Source organism: Neomonachus schauinslandi, chromosome 5 (assembly GCF_002201575.2).
Source record: "Neomonachus schauinslandi chromosome 5, ASM220157v2, whole genome shotgun sequence".
NCBI lineage: Eukaryota > Metazoa > Chordata > Mammalia > Carnivora > Phocidae > Neomonachus > Neomonachus schauinslandi.
The window spans coordinates 95,424,518-95,446,580 of NC_058407.1; the positions used below are offsets into that span (position 1 = coordinate 95,424,518).

The 22,063-nt window shown below is 47.3% G+C and overlaps 1 protein-coding gene across 1 annotated transcript; it reads left to right on the forward strand.

The window, feature by feature from the left end:
- The first annotated feature begins 233 nt into the window (after positions 1-233).
- FOXJ2 (forkhead box J2) lies at positions 234-17,374 on the forward strand. Its single transcript, XM_021690643.2, is given in 12 exon segments — positions 234-1,185; positions 7,279-7,625; positions 8,916-8,990; positions 9,939-10,007; positions 10,181-10,321; positions 10,777-10,975; positions 13,530-13,617; positions 13,619-13,962; positions 14,340-14,441; positions 15,004-15,213; positions 15,817-15,915; positions 17,051-17,374. Coding segments are annotated over 11 exon segments (1,749 nt in total). The 5' UTR covers positions 234-1,185; positions 7,279-7,292; the 3' UTR covers positions 17,140-17,374.
- The last annotated feature ends 4,689 nt before the right edge of the window (positions 17,375-22,063 follow it).

A 22,063-nucleotide genomic window follows, 5' to 3' on the forward strand; every position in this document is an offset into this window, starting at 1 on the left:
GGGCGGGAGAGGGGGAGGGGCGCGGAGCGCGGCGCGGAGGCCGGGGAGGAGCCGGGGCCTGCAGCGGAGCCGAGCCGAGCCCGAGCCCGAGCCGAGCCCTGACACTGTCCGTCCGCCTCCTGGCTCCCCGGGAGCCCGGACTGGCCGGAGCCCGAGAGGTGGCAGCGCCGGGGGCCTCACGCGCCGAAGCGAGCGGACCGGACGGGACTGGACTAGAGGAGGCGCTGCCGCCACAGTAGCCGGGGACGGGAGTCGGGAGCCGCGGCCTCCCGGACCCTGCTGCCCAGGCCAGCTCAGGGAGAGCGGGGAGTAGGAAAACCCCACCCTCGGGGCACCCCCGGAGCGGAGGCGGGAGCGGGGACGGGAGCAGCCTCTCTCCCCGCTGGAGAGGAGACCCTTACCACTCGGGCGAGGGGAAGAAGAGACCCCTGTAGGGGGGAGTCTCTCCTAGAGGCGAGGAAAACCCCCATCCTGGCCCGGGAATAGAGCTCCAGAAGTAGAAAGGGGTGATCTTACTAAAGGAAGCAGACAGAGTGAGACCGCCCCAGCGTGCCTCCACCCCTCCAAACGCACACTCTGAGCAGTTCAGGACTTTTTGAGGCTAAGAGAAAGGGGGAAATGCCTATGGAGTAGGCGCCCTCCATCCTATCCAGTACTCACAGGGGAGAGGAGTCCTTACATTCAGAAGCAGAGGACACTCCAGGGAAAGAAGAGGAGTCGGCTTTCAGCCTTTCAGGAGAGGGGAAGAACTCTCCTCTCAACTTCCTTGTACCTAGACAGTGGAACAGGGCAGAGTCCCTCCGCTCAGATCTCCACCAGACAGAAAGAGCCCTCCACTCCCGAAAGATCCAGTTTGGGGGGGAGGGGGACTCCCCCAAGGGGGAGGAGACAACTCCTGGTTGGGAGAGGCTCCTCCCCTCCTCCCCAGGGTTACAGGCAGGGTGTGGGGGGTGTGCCACCTTCCCCAGGTAGGGCCTCCTTCTCCTCCTCCCCCTCCTCCTCCTCCCAACGCTCCTCATCCTCAGGGGACCCAGTTCCCCACCCCAGCTTGGGATGCTCAGCCAAGTACTGGAAGAGCCACTGAGGATGAGACTCTTCATCTGCCTTTGAAGAGGGGAGTCCCTCCAACCCCAAACTCCAGTACCAGGTGGTTCCCTCCCTTTGCTGGGGGAACCTTGGAGACAGGTTAGTGCTTTCTTTCACCTTCTCTGTCCTCTTTAGGTACTAGTGGGTGTAGGGGCTGAGATGGTGGCTCTTGGGTTTCATCACTGGGGAAGGTAGAGTAATAACTCAGAGAATCCTCTGGGGAATGTGCTCTGAGGAAGCTCCTGGATTCAAACTTAATATCTTGCTGCAGAAGCTCTGAGAAATGGGTTTCTTAGTGTTTGGGGACTAGATGGCTGGGATTCATTTGAAGTCCCTAGGGACATGTATGTTTTCATGCTGAGGGCAAGGGAATATCAGCAAACGCCTGCATTTTCAGAACTCCATCCATACTGTGTAATAATGATGGGACACATCCCAGCCAGACTCCCATAGTGTTCTCCATTCTTGGGCTTTTTTACTTCACTAAAGTCATCGTGGCATTTCATGGCCTAGACTTGTCTAGGGCTTCTAATGATACTACCTTTTCTTACCTTGTAAGCCTATGTCAGCTTAATGTCCACCAGAGCTGTTCTCTCCAACCCACTGTGATTACTGTCTCCTTGACAGGAAAATCAGTCTGTCCCCACCCACCCTTCCTCAGACACCAGGAGGCCTCCTCTCGTGGCATACCCATTCCTGGATGGAAGCATGGCTCTATCAGTAAAATCCAAAGGGAAAATGGAAATCCCACCTGTCCCAAGGCAAGAAGAAAGGGTGTAGGGGAAGGCTAACTCCTGGGTTGAAGTGGTTCCCTAATGCTGGCCCTGTACCACTGCCCTCATGCCCTACACAGCTCCTGTCCACAGCTCCTGTCCTCCATGGACAGTTCCTCAGGAAAAAGCAGATCCTAGATAGGAAGAGAGGGGTGTTGCTGCTCAGCCTCCTTCCAGTCTTCCATCGAAATAAGCTGACGCCCCCCCGCCCCCCGGGGAGATTTGACCTGTGATGAATTTTCTTTCAGAAAAGCACCTAACGGTTTCATCTTTTCTCTTCGTTTCTTGTTCAGTTCTGTGTCTCTGGAATCTTGTATTTAAGTTTTCTTTCGTGAGATAAGGAGCAGGAATCCTCAAAGCCCAGAATCGTCAGAAAAGGCAGGAGAAAGGTGCCCGGAAATCCTTCTAGCTGAGGCCGGGCTGTGTGTGTTGAAGCAGTGTGTCTTTCCACCTGGGATCACCAGCAGGGTGCCTGCCTTCCTGCCTTGCCATCAGTACATTCTCATCTGTGTGCACCTCACAGCAGAACCAAGTGGGGGGCTTCATCTTTCGTGGGTTTTTATGTTTCCTTCTTCTTTCTCTGTCTGGGCCATGGTGGGCTGCCTGAGGCCCTACGTACGTCCACTTGGTCCTGGAAACTACCTGTTAGTGGTGGTATGTGAGACAGGGTTATGATCCAGGTCTGCACACTGTGCTAGAGAGCGGTGTGCATATGTTTCTTAATTCAGGTGAATGTGGCTTACCTCTGTTTTGAGTGGGTATGTGTGTGGAGACTGTTACATCCGTGCTTTTCAGACTAAGCCTCCAGTTACCCAGAATCCTATGTTTCTGGTAGGCCTCTAGAAGCGGGTGCCCCTGCACGAGTACCTGGAGAGGGTGCTGGTAAGGCTGCCCTGCTTGGAGGAAGGGCTTGGCCTGCCCTGGCCAGTGGGAACCCTCATGAATGGCTGCATGAAAGTCATTTCTTGTGGCAGGGCAGCTCAGTGTCAGGCTGGGGCCACTTCTTCTAGAACTAGCAAGAGAGTTTCATTTCTGGTATCTCTGGTCTCAAAATCATGAGGATCCTTGGCTCTTACCTCTAGAACTCCCTCCCCCACTTTGTGAAAAGAGCTGACTTTGGTCTAGTAGCAACCCATTTCTCCCAAAGTACTTTCCCAGATGCTGGAATGCAACTTGTTGAGTGGCTCAGAGTGAACTGTATCACAGTGGCTCCAGGTGGACCCCCCACCACACAGTGTAACTGACCCTGCTGGGACGGAGTTTCCCTAATTCTCCTTGCCTCTGTGGAATCCGATAGAAGCAGATGGCTGTTGGGTGGGATTAACTATGCTTTAGAGAGTGCTGTTTTCCAGATCATGTCTTATGACTAGACCTGGTCCCTGCTGAAAAATAAGAGATGATATCCCCTCGTTCCTTCATCTTTGGCATCTACTTGGTCCTGGCATTGGTCAGCAATGGGGCGACACTATCCCCAAAGTAAAAGTTGGAGATTCTGACATCCCGAAAGCTATTGCAAACTCAGTTCAGGTTTTGTGACGTAAACCATTGCAGGCTTGCTGTTTCCAGTCTTACCTCCACGGTCTGCTTTCTCATTTCTAATATTCTCTGTTTTTCCCCATTCAAAAATAATAATAGCTACACTTACCTAATGCTTACTAAACGCCTTAAAAATATTAACTCAAGGCAATCCTCACAACAACCCTGTGCAGGTACAGTTATCATCTGTATTTTATAGATGAAGAAACTACAACACAGAGAGGTTAAGTAACTTGCCCGAGCTTGCACAGCCAGTAAGTAGTGGAGCCAGGATTGAAACCCAGGCGGCCTGACTGGTGATTGGTAATGTGGTAAACTTAACCACTGCTCTATTAGTTTCGGCATTCTGTCCAGAGCAGGCAGTTATCACCCCTTAGTACCTGACCTTGGCACCATACAGAGAACAATACCTGGCCTTTCAAATAAAGTGGGAAGAAAACCGTGCCTGTTATTTTGGATCTTACACATCTCATCCAGGATCAGTCTTCCACTCCAACAGAATGTCTTTCTGTTTTTCTCCGCCTTTCTCCCAGTACTATAGTCTTCATTAGACGTCCTGTGGATGTGATGGAGCCTGCCCTTTGGCTGCCTTTCCCAGTTTCTATGGGTATTTCCTTTCAGTCTTCCAGCACGCAGAGAAGAATGTGGCCTGACTCAGGTTCTGCCCAAGCCCAGTGGCACGAGGCCCACCTGGAGGGAGATGTCTGGGTAACTAGGTTGGTTGGACTGAGAAATGGAAGTACCTCTTGTTTGCCTTTCTAATAATAGCCCTGGACATTAGCCTCGTGCCATTATTTTGGGGAGCATGGAATGTGTGGCAGCCACGAGCTCATTAAGCTTCATTCACTTCCCTCTGGGGATGAAGCTTTGGCAGTATTTATGACTTCATCCCTTTTATTGAAGGGGGAAACTGAGACATCAAGACTTCAGGGAGCAGGGGGTGGCTAGGGACATTTAGTGAGTCAGTGTCAAGGTTGGGAATAGAACTGAGGGACCTCATCTCTGAGGTTCTATGCACTGGGCTGCCCTTCAAGAATGGGGAAGTGACGGGGGTGAGGAAGTGGGATGGGTAAAGGGAGAATGGTGCCGAAAGATCAGAAGGACCTTCTGCTGCGAGCTTCTTGTAGCTGGTAAGATGAGGATATATTTTGAGTGCCGGGCGGTATCTGGAGGGCTGACCGGGAGGGTGCTGGAGAAAGGTTAAATTTAAGCTCTTCTAACCTGGTGCTGGGGTAAGGATAGGGAAGAGCATAGAACTAGCAAAGGCTGAGAGTGCTTCTCTTTCCGGAATTCACAGCAATTGGCATGTGCCAAATGGGTTCTGTAAACCACTTGAAATCTACTCTCATGTCCCTGTCCAGTGTTGGGAGAGTTTCAGATGAAGTGTCCACGGAAGGCTTCTGTGTTCTTAAGATGAGGTTTCCTAGGGACCTTTAGCAGGAGATAATAGGGAATTCTTTATAGACCTCCCCTTCTGGGGAGGACCCAGGAGAACCCTGGTCACTGAGAACCTGCTTATTGTCAAGTTACTGCTCAGGGGCGCCTGGGTGGCTCAGTCGTTAAGCGCCTGCCTTCGGCTCAGGTCATGATCCCAGGGTCCTGGGATCGAGCCCCGCATCGGGCTCCCTGCTCGGCGGAAACCCTGCTTCTCCCTCTCCCACTCCCCCTGCTTGTGTTCCCTCTCTCACTGTGTTGTGTCTCTCTCTGTCAAATAAATAAATAAAATCTTAAAAAAAAAAAAAAGTTGCTGCTTGGCTGGGATAACCCAGCTATAGGACCAATTATTGCCCAAAGCCCCCTGCTTTACCCCAGATGCTGTGGCATTTTGACTTAGTAATGTGCTAGGAGGTCTGAGGCTTTCTGGAATGATTAAATGGCTCTATTAGCTTCCAAGTTTCCATGATATTATAAGGCAAGATGGTAGTGGTGGGCTGTAAAGGAGGGTGGTGGGGAGAGAAGCTGAGGATAAAGGGGAAACCCCTTCATGATGCTATTTATAAACACAGCTTTTTTTTTTTTTTTTCTTTCTCCTGTCAAGCAAGCAATTCTTGGGTTTCAGTTGGGTCTCCTGCTGCTCAGGCCCTGAGGCACTAAGGTGTTTCCTTCAGCCTTGTGGAGTGGGCGTGCTGCTGGCGGGGAGCACCGTGCAGGGTACATGTGTGTACATGCCAAGATTGTGTGGGTGGGGACCTTGGGGGAGAGGCACATGAGTGAGAAGGCTGACCCTTAGGAGAAAGGGTAAATCTCAAGGGGAGGAGAGTCCCCACTACCGGCGACAGAGTGAGCTGACAGCCTGCAAGATGTGTTGGGAGTCAGGAGAGAGGGGTAGGCAGTCATATCTGGGATTGAGCTTTTAACTGCAAAGGATGTGGATTTGTGTGTAGTTGAATCCATAACGCTTGTCCATATTATCTGGGTGCGGATTTAGGAATGACATCCGCGATGTGTTTCTGTCCAGGATTCTGAATTCTGAGGCATGCTAGCCCTGGCTCCTCCCGAGAAATGCCCTGGTGGGACGGTCAGCGGGGGTTCGAGAAGGAAATACTGGCTGGACGCTCCCGGCTGAGCAGGCACAAACCTGCCAAGCAGTGAGTGCTTAGGGGGTTGCCGGCATGGGCTCTCAGGGAGCGCCAAATGGCTACCAAGCGCTTCCTGCCAGCCCTTCTAGACCCTGCAGTAACAGACAGCACCGGGCGTTCTTCACCTTCCCCCACCACCACGTCACTCTGGCTACACCTCTCTGCCAGCAAGAGCGCCCAGGCTGTGTGGGTGGCAGCAGGGTGTGCAAACATCAGGCGTGGGCGGTTTGGCAGCGCCAGGAGTTTGCATGGAGGGGCAGCGAGCCTGCGTGCCTGCCTGGGAAGGAAGGAGAGAGGAGGAGGGCGGGAGAAGGGGAGCCAGCTCTTAGCCCCAGAGTGGCTATTTTTAGCCAGGCTATGATTGTTACCGGTGTGCACACAGCTGGGTGTCGTCGTTCCCCACCGCCCCCCCCCCTCCCCGGCTTAGTGAAGCCCAGCGAGCCCAGCGAGCCGAGAGGTGGGAGGTCTTTGCGAGGACTTCTTCCTGGTGTTGGTGTCTGTGGGCGGGAGCTTGCCAGGGGTAGCTTTAAAGGTGTGAGGGCAGCTGTAACTCAGATCTGTTACCTCTGTGTGTGACTTTGTGCTCTGCTGGTAATGTACATGTATCTCATTGTGATCTCTGGGTATGGGGGCCACTGTTGATGTGTGTGTCTTGCGTCTGTCCTTTGCTGGTTGTCATTTGTAATTTATGCTTAGGGTAAATCGAATATGCCTCACGTGCACATATATGGGATAAAAAGGGTGCGTGCTCAAATACATCTAATATGAAACATCTGTAAAAGTGTTGGTGTGTGCTTTGTTGGTGTATATTTGTGTTTACTCAGACTGTTTTTCTTCACATGTTCACTTGTGCTGTCTGTGGATGTTGTATGTAAATAAAACAAGCGTCACCTAATTGGAGAGTAGACTTTGGCTGATTTTACCTGGTATATTAATTATATAGTTTAAAATATTATGTGGTAGGGCTTTAAGTAAGGAGGATTGAGGGAATAGCTCAGTTGGGTGGGGGGTTTGACTTCTCTTTTAGTCCTGACTGAAGGGAGAGTCCTGTTGGCTATGTTCTACATTAAGATGTAGGGTGAGTACCGGTCTGTCATCTGGTAGATGACTGGTGATACATTGTTTGGGGGGCTTTGGGAACACTTGGTTGAGGGCTGTCCTGTGACAGTCTCCCATGGGAATTATAATGGGAAGAAACTCTACTTCCCTTAAAGCACTAAGGTTTGAATATTATTTGCCACTAGTACCCAGCTATAACACTCGTCTGTTCTATTTTCCTCTCCCCTTTGTTCTCTTCTCTGCAGAACCCAGAAGTACCATGGCTTCTGACCTAGAGAGTAGCCTTACCTCCATAGACTGGCTGCCCCAGCTGACCCTTCGAGCTACCATTGAGAAGCTTGGGAGTGCCTCTCAGGCTGGGCCTCCAGGCGGCAGCCGCAAGTGTCCCCCAGGCTCACCCACAGATCCAAATGCCACCCTGAGCAAAGATGAGGCAGCTGTGCACCAGGATGGCAAGCCACGGTACAGCTATGCCACCCTCATCACCTATGCCATCAACTCCTCTCCAGCCAAGAAGATGACCCTCAGTGAGATTTACCGCTGGATCTGTGATAACTTCCCCTATTACAAGAATGCTGGCATTGGCTGGAAGGTGGGATGGCTTCTATAACCTGGGCTTGTTTTTAGCCGTTGACAGCCTTTTTCTCTACTCTTGCTTCTTCCTATAACCTGGTCTAGTTCACTCTGACCTGTTTCAGAGATGTGTGAACTTAAAATCTTATATCTCCCATCCCCTACTCTCTTTCAGAGTGGAACAACTTTCATAAGGTATATCAGGGAAACTTCAGTGATATCAAGCCACTAAGTGTAGTTATGAGGATGGCAGGATGCTGTTGTTCATCATACCCTCTTACCTTCTGAGTCCTCAAAAAGGAGATTCATTCATTTCACAAATACTTATTGCCACTCTGCTATGTTCAAGTCACTGTGCAAGGCATGGCATTGCCTCTTCCTACCTAGAGGTAGGAGTCTCATCAGATTTCCAAAGCTTCATTGCACATAGTCCTCATCTTTTGAAAAATTGTATACCAATATAATAATAATAACAAGGTCCTTCACCAACAGCTCATCCACCAAGCAAGTAGAAAGAGGATAAGTTGTTTGGCTGGCAATAAAGGAAGAAGGAAACTCCTCTTCTAAGCAAAGAAAGAAGACTGATGTTCTCCATCTTTTGGAGCAGCAACCCATTGGCCAATTGTTGAGTTGGAATGGGGATTTAATGTAGTTCTTTCGCTCTGTAAATCACCAGTTGACATACAAACCAGATGATGAGCTGGAGACTACTAGAAGCATTCAGCTTTTCCTTCATGAATATGTCCCTGCTAACTACCACAACCCCCAACCTCATCCGACATACATATGCAACATTATTTCTTTCCTCCAAATGTAACATTCCTGTGGGCTGTTGAGAAAACAAAGGTGAATTTGTGCCTTTGTTTTGCTCCTAATTTATATTTTGTTTTTATTTATATAAACCGTCTTAAAGTATTATTCGTTTATGGGAGATTTGAATAAATTAAGACACTGGGCAGATGTGATTTTGAGGTATTTATATGCCTGTTGTCATTTGGGTGGAAAGATTGGAAAACTATATAACCAGAAAGATTATATAGTTTTTGTGTGTGTGTGTGTATACAAGAAGCACCTGGTAGTCAAATTTATAGGCATTACCTCCCATCAATTTAATTTCTGCATTTTCTGATCTCAGCGCTCTTGCTATCTGCTAGGTAAGTTCCTCCGTCAGTGTAGTTAAGAGGTGCTAAGTTTGCCTGACACTTGAACTTTATTGTATGTTATGTCCTTTTGTGTCCCTCTGTGCCCTGTTGGAAAATTTTCTGCTTTACACAATGCTCAAAGCTAACTTGCTTCTCTGCTTCCCTAGAATTCAATTCGGCACAACCTTTCTCTCAACAAGTGTTTCCGGAAGGTGCCTAGACCTCGGGATGACCCTGGGAAGGTGAGACGCTCCTGTAAGCATTGAAAGAGGGGGCAGGAAGGAGAGAGGAGTAGTTGACAGCCTAGAGTCCTGTGGCTGTTTTAATTACCCAGAAGAGGAAATCATGTTAATTAGAGAAGCAGCTTTATTTTTTCTCAAAGGAAGAGCTTGGCTATCACGTTTGTGGGCCCCCACTAGTATGAGTGACTAAGAGAGATTGTGAAATCTTTTTTTTTTTAAATAGAATTATTTATGGTAGAGTTGACTTTCATGCCCCCTTACTTATGTGTGGCACTCTTTCTAGATGTGAAAGGTAGGCTAAATAACCTTTGTAGGAACTTTTCTGTACAAAAATCCCATGACTTTTATCTTCAAAAGGGAAAAGAGATAAATCAATTTCTTCATTCGATAGACGTGGACGCTGGAGTTCAGGAGAGAGCCTTGCCTCAGATTACACAGAAGGGGAGGGTTGTGTCTGGGCATTTCCAGCTCTTTGAACTAGATACCAGAACAATTGAGGCCTGTGTTTGGACCACAGGTCATACCTCTGACATACTCATTGAACTTTTAGGACAAATTTACTCCTCAAAAATAGCCAGTACCCTCAGGATTCTGTGTGATTCTCCAGTTATTTTTCTTTCTTTTTTTTTTTTTAAAGATTTTATTTATTTATTTGAGAGAGAGAGAATGAGAGACAGCATGACAGGGAGGAGGGTCAGAGGGAGAAGCAGACTCCCTGCCAAGCAGGGAGCCCGATGCGGGACTCGATCCCGGGACTCCAGGATCATGACCTGAGCCGAAGGCAGTCGCCCAACCAACTGAGCCACCCAGGCGCCCCAATTCTCCAGTTATTTTTCTTAATATAATTTTTTTTTTTGGTGAAAATCCTCCCACATATCTACTTTTCCAAAGGTGGGAATTTCCATATATAATGATTTTGTTTTCTATGGGGATGGGTTCTCCTTCCAGGGCTCTTATTGGACAATTGACACCTGCCCTGACATCTCCCGAAAGAGAAGACACCCTCCAGATGATGACGTAAGTCTTCACTTCACGGGGAGATGCCGTTTCTGAGGCAGCTGCTCAGTCCACGTCCTGTCCTGTAGTTTTGGTCCTTTCCTGTGTTTGGGGCAAAGGATGAGGTAAAACCATGGGTCTCGGGAGGATGTTTAGTTTCTGCTTCTAGATTTCTGTTCTTTTACAACCCTCAGCTATCCCAAGACTCACCAGAACAGGAGGCAAGCAAGAGCCCACGGGGAGGCGTTCCAGGGGGTGGAGAAGCCTCACTGCCTTCCGAGGGGAATCCTCAGATGTCCCTTCAGAGCCCCACATCTATCACCAGCTACAGCCAGGTGAGAAGTAGAGGTGTCAGGGTGCACAGGGACGGACGGACGGACGGACAGGTGGGTGGGTGGCTGAACAGATTCATAGATCTGCCAGTTCAAAATTCTGTATTGAGTACCTATGATGTAGTAGGCCGATAAATTGGGAAAGAAGGGGAAAGCAGAAGAGGGAAGCTGAGAGAGAGAGAGACGTAACAGAACTTTGAGAAGGATCAGATGGAAGAAAAGTGGCAAGAAGAGAAAGGGAGCCAAAAAGGTTATGAGAATGGAAGATGGATGGAGTGTGGGAAAAAGGCTCAAGGTACATCCCCATAGGAGTAAATGAGACAGACGGGGGGAAATGATGTTCACTCATTGACAAGTTAGGAGAGGATGAAGACAAGCCAGAGAGCTTGGTGAGCATGAAAGGGCTGTGTTCCTGATTTAGCACATGGGTCGAGTCTCTCTCTTACTCCTTTTTGCAGGGCACGGGATCTGTGGATGGTGGAGCGGTGGCAGCAGGGGTTCCAAGCCGAGAAAGTGCCGAGGGTCCTCCTCCCCTGTATAACACCAACCATGACTTCAAATTCTCCTACTCAGAGATCAATTTTCAGGATCTAAGCTGGTCCTTTCGCAACCTCTACAAATCCATGCTGGAGAAATCCTCTTCCTCCTCTCAGCATGGTGAGCCTGCAGTTGGGATGGGGGCATGAACGTCCTTATACTCCTGAAAGGGTGGTAACATTCTCTTCTCTCCCTTCTGTCTTATTTTTCACACGAGGAGAGGTTGATCACTGGTCAGGGGAAGCATCTCAGAAACCAAAATTGTTTGGAGTCAAGCTCTTCTGGCTTAGTTCTGACGGACAGCTGTTTCGAGAGGCAGGCTGGGTTATTAGTTTCAGAAAGTGAGTTGGAGGGATCCCCCTTCTAGAACTAAGGGCAGTGACTTGATGGCAGCAAGCAGGTCATTTAGAGGATGGCCACTAGGGGACAGCAGTGTTTCCTTTCCCTCAGAATCTGCTTCATTGTGAGACAATTTTTTAGCATATTTATATTTATGTTGATTTTTATTAAAAAAAAAGGATGTATTTATTTATTTGAAAGAGAGAGCGAGCAGGTGGGAGGGGGCAGAGAGGGAGGGGCAGAGGGAGAGAATCTTCAAAAAGACTCCCCACCAATAGCAGAGCCCACCTCGGGGCTCTATCTCACCACCCTGAGATTATGAGATCATGACCTGAGCTGAAATCAAGAGTCAGACGCTCAACCACCTAAGCCACCCAGGTGCCCCGTGTTGATTTTTATTAGAAGAAATCTCAAACAGATGCATAAATAGAGAAAATAGTATAATAAACCCTCAGGTTTCCAACTTTTAAGACGGCGCAATTTTAACAGGTACCAATATTCTGTTCAGCTTGTTTCATTTACCACCCAGCTTTTTTTTTTTTTTTTTAACTGGAGTAATTTAATGCAATTCCCAGGCATGTCATCCCACCTATAGATACTACTTCAGTGTGCAGTCTTAATGATAAAGACTTGGTTATCCACTGCCATTATTATTCTTTTTTTTTTTTTTTTTTTTTTTTAAAGATTTTATTTATTTATTTGACAGAGAAAGACACAGCGAGAGAGGGAACACAAGCAGGGGGGAGTGGGAGAGGGAGAAGCAGGCTCCCCGCCGAGCAGGGAGCCCGATGCGGGACTCGATCCAGGGACTCCAGGATCATGACCTGAGCCGAAGGCAGTCGCTTAACCAACTGAGCCACCCAGGCGCCCTGCCATTATTATTCTTAACACAATTAATAATACTTCCTTAATATCAGTTTATATTTTGTCCATACTCAAATTTCCCGAATTACTGTGTGAGAGTAATCTAAAGTTCTTATTGGAAGGCTCCTTAAGAGATCATCTGGTCCAGCCCTCTGCAACTCCTGTTTGTTTCTGTTGTTAAAGAAATTAGAGGTGGGGGTCGACTTCGGGTGGGACATCAGAGCCTCTTCTGTGTAGTCACCTTGTACAGGCCACAGGGGATGAATGGGATGATGAAAAATGATTAGAAGCCACCTTTTGGAAAATTTATATTAACTGCCATGGATTTCTTCTTTTATATCTCGGGGGATTTAGATCTGGAGTTATGCTCCAAGATTGTAGCCTTTGCTTGACGAATGAGTCCAAGTTGGGATTGGTAGATCAGAAGTGGGGAGGAGGCAGGGGCTCTCAGAGACAAAGTGAAAAATTAGATTGAGTGAGGATTCAAGTGTTCACTCAAGTTTAATGGTGGCTGAAAGCCCCTACCTAGTCTCAGTCTCTAGCTCTTCCCTGCCCAGTGTGTGTGAGAAATTCATCCATCCTTACTCTATGCCTCACCCAACTCCATTTGTTGGTAGTGAATCCAAGAAGGTGGTAACAGCAGAAGAGTGTAGACACAGGAAGCAAGGAGAGTAGGTGCCCAATGGCTTTATTTTATTTGTAATTTACCTTTTATTTATTTATTTGAGAGAGAGAGAGAGAGAGAGCATGAGCAGGGGAGAGAGGGAGAAGCAGGCTCCCTGCTGAGCAGGGAGCCCAATGTGGGGCTGGATCCCAGCACCCTGGGATCATGACCCAAGCTGAAGGCAGACGCTCAACCGACTGAGCCACCCAGGCGCCCCTGTAATTTACTTTTTAAACTTCCCCTGATAATCTGACTGCTTTTGACACTGTGATTCCAGGCCTACCCCCAGATCCCTGAGGAATAGCATAAAAAGGTACATGCTGACCTTTTTGCTAAAATTTGAGCACTTGCCCCACTGTCAAGGCCCTCCATCTGTCTGTTGTATCTACAGAGGTGGGGGAGTCTTGGGAGGCAGAGGGAGCTGAGAGGATCCTTGCCTTCTCAGAACACCCTTACCCTTTGAAGTCTGGGTTTTTTCCCCCAAAAGCCTCCCATCTCAACCCTGTGGAAGTCCTGTTTAGTGAAAAATGCACTGCGGTGTCCAGTAAGGTCAGTCGGTTAAGCGTCTGACTCTTGGTTTTCCACTCAGGTCATGATCTTAGGGCCCTGGGATGGAGCCTTGCGGTGGGCTCCATGCTCATCGGGGAGTCAGCTTGAGGCTCTCTGCTCCTCCCCTTGCTGGCCATGCTCTCTCTCTTTCAAATAAATAAATATATCAAGGAAGGAGGGAGGGAGGGAGGAAGGAAGGAAGGAAGGAAAAAAAGAATGCATTGCCAATTCACTTGGCTGCCTCCTCCCGCCCTGCAGGCTTCTCGTCTCTCCTGGGGGACATGCCGCCCTCTAACAACTACTACATGTACCAGCAGCCGCCGCCGCCGCCGCCGCCGCCCCAGCAGCCGCCGCCCCCCCCAGCAGCCGCCGCCCCAGCAGCCGCCGCAGCAGCCGGCCCCCGCCCAGGGACCCTCCGCTGTAGGGGGTGCGCCTTCACTGCACACCCCAAGCCCGGATGGTTGTACCCCAGCCGGGGGAAAGCCGGCTGGGGCCGAAGGCTATGGGCCTCCTTCCGTGATGGCCATGCACCCACCCCCACTGCAGCACGGAGGCTACCACCCACATCAGCACCATCCCCACCCCCACCCTGCCCAGCAGCCGCCGCCGCCGCCGCCGCCGCCGCCGCCGCCGCCGCAGCCGACTCAGCAGCAGGCGCAGGGCCAGGCTCCTATCAACAGTACTGGCTTCGGTGAGTAAGGAGGGCGCCCTGACCCGCTTGTTCTGACTGAGGCCTGGAGATGCAGTTGGTTAGGCAGTTAACAGTGGGCGTCTAGCCTCGGCCCCCCATTAGAGCTCCTCTGAGCCAGCGGAAGTTGCTACTTAGAGCTCTGTGTTTTGGAATTCTTGGACCACCTGCCATTGCTTTACATATTCTCCTGCCTAGGAGCTAGGCTGCGTCTCCCTAAAGCATCCATAGCTTTACTAGTCCTCCATCTCCCGGGAGGGAGATTTTAAGATTATCCTGGTAATGTAATTGATAAGCTTGCACGTAGTCAGTCGGCCGTTAGTTGGCTGCTGGCTTACACTTCACCCTTTTTATTATCCACTCTCCCCACCTCTTTATAGCCTTTCCTCCTGACTGGTGCTCCAATATCGACTCCTTAAAGGAAAGCTTTAAGATGGTGAATCGGCTCAACTGGTCCAGCATTGAGCAGTCACAGTTCTCAGGTGAGTGATGAGAGGAAGATGACCCGAGGGAAAAGGAGGACATTGTGAGTGGGAAGCCCACTAGAAACCAGCATCAGAAGGGGTTGGTTTGGTGAAGTTTGAGGACGGAGGATTCCATGGTTTTCCCTCCATATTTCACAAGGCGGATGATGCCAGTGTTATTGTCAGATTAATTTTAATTAACTTTGCCTTAACTCACTCAAAATATGACCGTGTTTTATCCTACCCTGTTCTGTCCCTGGAGTGGGAAGGCTCTCAGGAATTCAGAGACCTGGGCCGCTACTTTGTAGTTCTGTCACCATTTACTGGCTAAGTCACTCACTCCCTTTGAAATTTTGTTTTCTTTGCCAGCAAGATGGAAATTGTAATAAGAATTTAGGAAGGAACCAACAGAAGAAGAGTTTGAACACGTAGAGCTCTAGGAGATGTCAGTTGTTATTGGCAATGAATCTAGTCAGTGATGTTGATTTATGATGTGGTGGGAGCAGTGAGAGGGGGGTAGAGACTGGAGGGGCTTCGGGACCCCTGCAAAGGGTAGCACTTCTTGCTTCTCTGTTTGTAGAACTGATGGAGAGTCTGCGACAGGCAGAGCAGAAGAACTGGAGCCTCGACCAGCATCACATTGCCAATCTGTGTGACTCTCTCAACCACTTCCTTACCCAGACTGGTCACGTGCCCCCCCAAGGGGGCTCCCACCGGCCACCAGCCTCTGCCCGTATTGCTGACTCCTGTGCCCTTACCAGTGGTAAACAAGAGCCAGCCATGAACCAAGGTAGCGAACCGAGCAAGTTGCCAAGGAGGTGGAGGCTCTGACGAAAAGAGAGGGGGAGGAAAGGGCAGAAGAGAACTGAGAAAAGTCATCTGATGAGCAGTGACCCAGACTGAGCAGCGGGACTGGTTTGTCTGCTACGTTGGCTGAACATCTAGTGTATCAGTCAAGTCCTATACTGAAAAACTGTATGAGTCCCTTTTCCACCTTAATTTGGGAGATCAGAATTACTTACGAAAAGGGCGGAGAAAGTGCCCATTCCAGATGTGTGTCGCAGTAACCCCTACCTGGATCATATCAGATGGGGTCGTGATTCTCTACAGTTACACTATCTTTAAACCAGTGAAATGAGAGCGATTCAGTGATTATGTTTCTGTATTAGTCATCCTTCGACTAGCCATGATATTTCACAATTCTAAGGACCATTAGGATCTCTTTTTGCCCTAAGTGGTGAGGACTGATAGCTTCTGCTGAAGCTACAGAAGAGAGCAAGGAAGGGAGGCGACTTTAAGGGGAGAAAGAGTACTTCTTTCCCCCTCTATGTTGGGCCCCACTTCATTGAGTAGAATGAGGTATACTCAAGTAACTCTTATCTTGCTTTGGCAGTGAACTCTTATGTGCACCCACAAGCCCCCCACCTCTACCCTGGCCCATCACCAATGTACCCAATCCCCACCCAGGACTCAGCAGGATACAATCGCCCAGGTAAGAGCCAGGAAGCTTGTTTCTCCAACAACCCAAGACTCTCCCCTGACAAGTTGTTTTTGCTTTCCTCTGGCTCTGAGCCTGCATTCTCTTCCCTTTTGCTTGCCCCTGCTGGGAGTGCGTGAACCTTCATGGTTCCTAAGGCTCGAGGGTGGGCCCCTTGCCAGGGAGATACATGTCATGGGAGCCTAAAGAAGGCTGATCTACTTTGAGCATAACTTGTGCCTGCAATAATGAAAGGAAGTTAAAGCAGGGGTGCTTGGGTGGCTTAGTCGGTTGAATGTCTGACTTTGGCTCAGGTCATCTCGGGGCCCTAGGGTCAAGCCCCACATCGGGCTCTGCGCTCAGCGGGGAGTCTGCTTCTCCCTCTCCCTCTGCCTCTCCCCCTGTTTGTGGTCTCTGTCCCTCTCTCTCTCTCAAATGGATAAATAAAATCTTTAAAAAAAAAAAAAAAAGGGAAGTAAGAGCATGCAAATAGACCAAAGATGTAGAACATTTATGTCCAGCTTTGGAATCTAGATGGAAGATATGCTCAGGCAGATACAATGAACATGTTATACAGACATACCTGCTTTGTGCCCATGTCTGCTTTCCTGTCACCTGACTCCTATATCAGGGGTCTGGGATTGAACTACCTCTGATGGGGGTGGGGGAAGTTGGAGGAAGACCCTAACTTGCCATAGATAGTATAAAAGAACAGATCATTTGCTTTTAAATACATTTTAGAAAAATTGCTATTATTATCCTGCCTAACCACAAGTGTTTTGAATTTTTTGGGTGACATCAGACTCTTTGTCTATTCCTTATCCATGTAATACATCTACAAATTTCTCTACTGTGATTTCATATAATAGTACGTTGTATATATTTTTTTCATTATTACATGGTCTTCATAAGTATAATTCTTAGTGGCTGCATAGTGTTAAATTGCCATGCGAGCTCTGTTTACTCTGGTTTATTTCCTGAGACCCCACTGAAGTGGCAGCCAGCAACAAAAACAACCCTGGGCTGATAAGGACCATGGTTTCACCAGCCCTTCCTCATGGTATTATTTGGGGCTGAGCACTGCCTATCTAGATCGGTGGAATAACTTCCCAACCACTGTCCTTCTAATTTCTTTCTCTCTTCCTGACAGCACACCATATGGTCCCTCGGCCACCGGTTCCCCCTCCGGGCACCAACGAGGAGATCCCTGATGACTTCGACTGGGACTTGATCACTTAGGGCATCATGGAGAGCAGCCCTGAGCCCGAGGCTGGGCAGCGAAGTCTGGCAGTGGGGCAAGAACGGCCCTGGCCCACCCCTTCCTCCTTGCTGTATATACTTATATAGCCTCTTTTTTTCTTGCTCTGTCAGAGGAGCCACCGCGAGATGCTGCCGAAGATAACCCCCCCTTTCCTGCCTCCTTCTTCCTCTTCCTTCTTGTTTTTTTCCGAATTCTTTTATTATTATTCTTATTATGGTATTATTATTATTATTATTGTTATTATTATTATTGGTTCTATGCTGTCCCCAGTCTTCTGCCCCTCCTCCATGGACCGTGTCCACCCCTTGCTAATTTAAAACCATCTGGCCGGAAGGTGAGGCCTTGATGGTGGCAGAGCAAGGTTTCAGACTTTGATTTACCTTTTTCCTTGAGAAACTCAATGCCAATCTCACCTTTTGGCCCTAAATTGTTTTCTGTTCCTGTCAGTTGAGTCCAGTACTAGAGAAGCCACATTCTCAAGTAAAAGGGATCTAAAACATTGCTTGGCAGCCATGAATTTGCAGGTTTTACTCAATGGTGCTAATTTTGTCCTCTGAGCTCTTCCTTGTCCCTTTATATCTTCAATCCTTACCTCTGCCGATCCTCACTCCCCATCTAGGGTAAGAGTGATGGTGGTGGTGCAGGAGGGTGACCATAAAATCCTAGTGGAATGAGAGGTCTGGGTTGGGTGGAGTCAAGTACTGTAGAGGGGCAATGGAATATAAAACAGTCTCTATGTGCTACTAGAAACTTCCATTGGCTTATTCCTTGCCCTTAGTCTATTGGAGATAGTGTTGGTCTTAGCCAGAACTCTGCTTCTGTGGTAGGGATGAGGACACCTATTCAGCATAGGTTCAGCTTTTAGGAGATGGTTTCAATTTAACCCTTTTGAGTTTTTAAACATAATTTTCTCTGGAAATTAACTGTGGCTCGTATTTGTATTTACAAATTATCCTTCAGTCCCCCTTTCCCATTCGGCAAATATTATTTTGTTCTCCTTCAGTTGTTGGCTCAACTCTTCCTCCCCTTTTATCTTCTTCCCCCATTTTATGGATCTCAAGAAAGAAAAGTAAGCCATTATCACTCTTTTAGTTTCATCACGTCCTAGGACAAGATGGGAACCTCTTTCCCACTGACCATAGCAGAACCAAACCTATAGCATTGGTGGTAGGAGGGTGGGGAAAGGGAAAAGGAGCTGGCATACACATGGGTAGGGGATATTTCAGTTATTTAATTGTGTAGGCAAATGCTTCTCTTGGAATTCAGATCATTGGGGCTGAAGCTTTTGCCGTTTGGCTTTCGAGGAGTGAAGGAAATTGGTAGATGGGAGTGAATAATCTAGAGAGGAGAGTTTACGAGGGCCAAGGGAGACCCCCCAGAAAAAGGTACAGGGACAACTTCTCTCTTTTAAGGAGGAGTGGCCATGAGTTACTGCTGCAAAGTACTTAGTGTATGTTTAATGTTAATTGTTGAATATTAGTTACGAGAGGGAAGAACAATTTTACTTCTGTTTTTATTTCACTGAATGTTCCCTCTCTGAAAGCTACAGGACAAAATGTAAGGAATGGACAAGGCCACTCTCTCCGTGATTTCTGCTTTTCGTTCGTATTCTTTTATTTACCCATGATTTCCAGGAGATCTAGCTTTCTGCTCTTCTGCTTTTCACCTCATCCACCCCTTCCTTTCTTTGTAAGGGGGTTATATATGAGAGTTTGTTGAAGAAGGCTGAAGCAAAGGGGCAAGAAAGGGCGGTTAACTAAAGAGCACTTTATTTCTGTGAAGTTCTTTGTAAGAAATGGGGGTATGAGTGGCTTGAATCCCCCGTTGGGCAGTCAGTGGGGTTGAAGTATGACATAATATTTCCCATTGGGGAAAGGAGAATTTCTCTTAGAGGGTGGCAACATGCCTTTGCCCTGTGTCCCTATTCTAGGCATCTCTTCCTGATTCCTACCAGTCAAGGTGCCTCCTACACACTTCCCATTTGTTCTCCCCAAGATTCCCCCTTTACAAATGATCACTTCTCTTTTCTAAACCCCTTTTCTACTCAGATCCATACAGGATTTGCGAGGGTAGACTAAATTGTACGTGTAAATGTCCCTTGTTTATAATTCATCTATGTCTTCTGAAAACTAGTCTCATGAAGACTCTGGTGGGCAGCCGGAGTAACTGAAGTTTGGGGCTCGGGCTGGAGATTGGCCATCAGGCTTCCTGGGATTTTAGCTCCCTTCCATTACACTCAGCCTTGCTAAATGGCACAGGACAAAGCGGACCCTCTTTGGGCCTCAGTTTCCCTTCCCCTCCACGAAATGGAAAGAATACTACTTTTTCTTGTTGGTCCAGCATTGCTGGGCTCGACGTATAGTTGTCGTCGTATTGGGTGATGTGTGCAAAACTGCAGGAGCTCGCTGCCTACAAGAGGAAATGAGGGAGAAATAGGAGGAGAGGGACGGATGGAGCAGTTACGTGGTGTAGATCCACTCATCCTTGCTTTCTGCTCTTCGACCCCCAGGTTTCCGGTTTGGTGAGTCCTTCGTACCACCCATAATGCTTTACATTGGTGCAGGCTGGCAAGGGGGTGTATGATCTCACAAGTTGTTGTTGTTGTGTTTTGCATGCTTTCTTAATAAAAAAAAAAAAGGAAGAAGAATGTTTATGGTTTTATCTTACTGGGGCTGGTCTCAAATTTCTTTTTGCCAGGGTAGGAAGGCAGAAAAGGGGAAGCATTTGTCTTCAATTGGCCTTGTACCCCTTCTCTGCCTCCCACCCCTGGGTCCGATTAGTTGGTCTTGAAATTGTTTTGTAAGGTTGATGGTAAAGAAGAATTTAAAAACATGCATTTAACATTGCTGTTTTTCCAAATGCTATTAAATATAGTGAAATATTGTTGGGAGAGGCAGTCATCCCTTGTAGCTCCGTGTATGGCCTAGACCACCTTGCCTGTGTTCTGGGGTATTTCAAGGATTGGAGATACTACAATTTCGGGAGGAGTTGGATCTCCATCTGGGACTTCCTGTGAATACTCACAGGTACTTACCAGAGTTTTTCATAAGAAATGAGGGAATTCCAATTGTAGGATTTTTTTTTTTTCAGAATACATTTCCCAGGGATGGAGATCTCAAAGGGAATCCAGATATAGCAACATTGAACCTTTATAACTATGCCATTCACCCTAATATCCTGTACACTAAGTGCAGGAGTTTGGGACTTAGACCCAGGGTCTTGTGAGATATGTTGGGACTTCCAAGAGCCTAGCTAATTGCCATTCTAGCAAGCCTCCAGCTACCCACTATGAGATTAATTTGCTGTATATTTAGAGATTATGACATATTCTTAATGTCAAACAATTAAGAGGATCCATGAATCTCAGTCTTGCAAGGAAGCACAAGAAAGAAAACATTTATTCATATCAAATATATAAGAAGATTACATTGGAAGGTGGCACTGCAAATTTTACATCATGTCAGACATTGTTACCTCACAATTGAAAGACTTCCCAGTGATTTGCAATTTTTCTACGTAGTACTTTATTACTTATTTGTAATCTAGAGCCTCACCTCAATCACTGAACAGATAATCATGCCTTGCAAGTCTAAAACTTCTCATTCTCTCTCTTTTTTTTTAGATTAAATAATTATATTCCGCTTAGGTGAGGCTATATTGTAGTACAAACCAACCTGAGATTTTAGAAGTTTAACACAATAAAGTTTATATACACAGACAAATGAGAATGTGTTAGAGTTAAATACTTTTTTTTTTTTTTAAATGAAAGGATGGAAGGAAAGCTATATGTATGGTTAGAATGGATCCATAGAATAGAAGAAAGTGTGTGGTCATGATCAAATTGAAGTATGATGATCAATGAATATTAGGATGATGGATAAGCAAAAAATATGAATGTGGATAAATTCATCTTTCAAGACAAGAAGTGATTTTATCATGTATATGAAAATTAGCTGCATAAGCACATGACTTATCATGGTAAATATCAGAAGAAATGTCTAAAATTGTTGCAAGTGTTATTTCTGGGAGATGGGAGTGGGAGGAGAGATTGGTTGGGCAGAGAGGGGCAGGAAACGTCTTATATTTCATTATAAGCCTTGGGTTCTCTTTAAACTACATGCATCTATATTACTTTAGGAAAGATAAAAATTAATTTTAAAAACCCAAAGATATACCTGGTGAATGATAACATACGTGTAGCCATGCTTTACAAAGTTGGATTGTATTCCTGGAGGGTACTCAGTCACTATGCAGTGAATTCAAGGATTATTGCTCCATCCTCCACCCTCTTTCTCTTCTCATTGGAAGTGAGTGTCTTAGGGAATATTAGTTTCAAGCAAGAGGAGAGGAACAATTTGAATCTTACGAAATTAGAGATTATTAGATGCACAAAGTCTAGTATGGAAGACGATTTAGAGGCAGGGGAGGAATAAGGGAATAAAGGAGCTTAGGAAAGGGAATGGACAAGAGATGGTTCTATCAATAGGCAGATCGAGTAAACAAATAGAAAACTCCCCAAACCGCAGTTTACATGCCATTTTATGGGTAAGATTTCAGATGCCTTAGCAGCCCATCTTTACACAGTAGATGCCTCTTTAATTGTAATAATGGAAACTTGGAATTTCCAGGTCCTGTATCCAGGAGTACTGCACATAGCAGGCATCTGACGTTGTACTCTGCTCCAGGCTCAGTCTCATAACTGCTTGTTTCCATTGACTTTTTCTTTTTGCACCTTCTTTTCATTGAAAAACATCACCACCACCACAACAAAGCCATAAAGAAATGATCATTTTCCACTCAGGTGAGACTAGATGAAATGGTTTTAAATGGAATCTGGGAGGGGATTTGTACAATACTAAAGAAAAAAATTCATGGTGGAAAAATCATTCTAAAACAGACTAG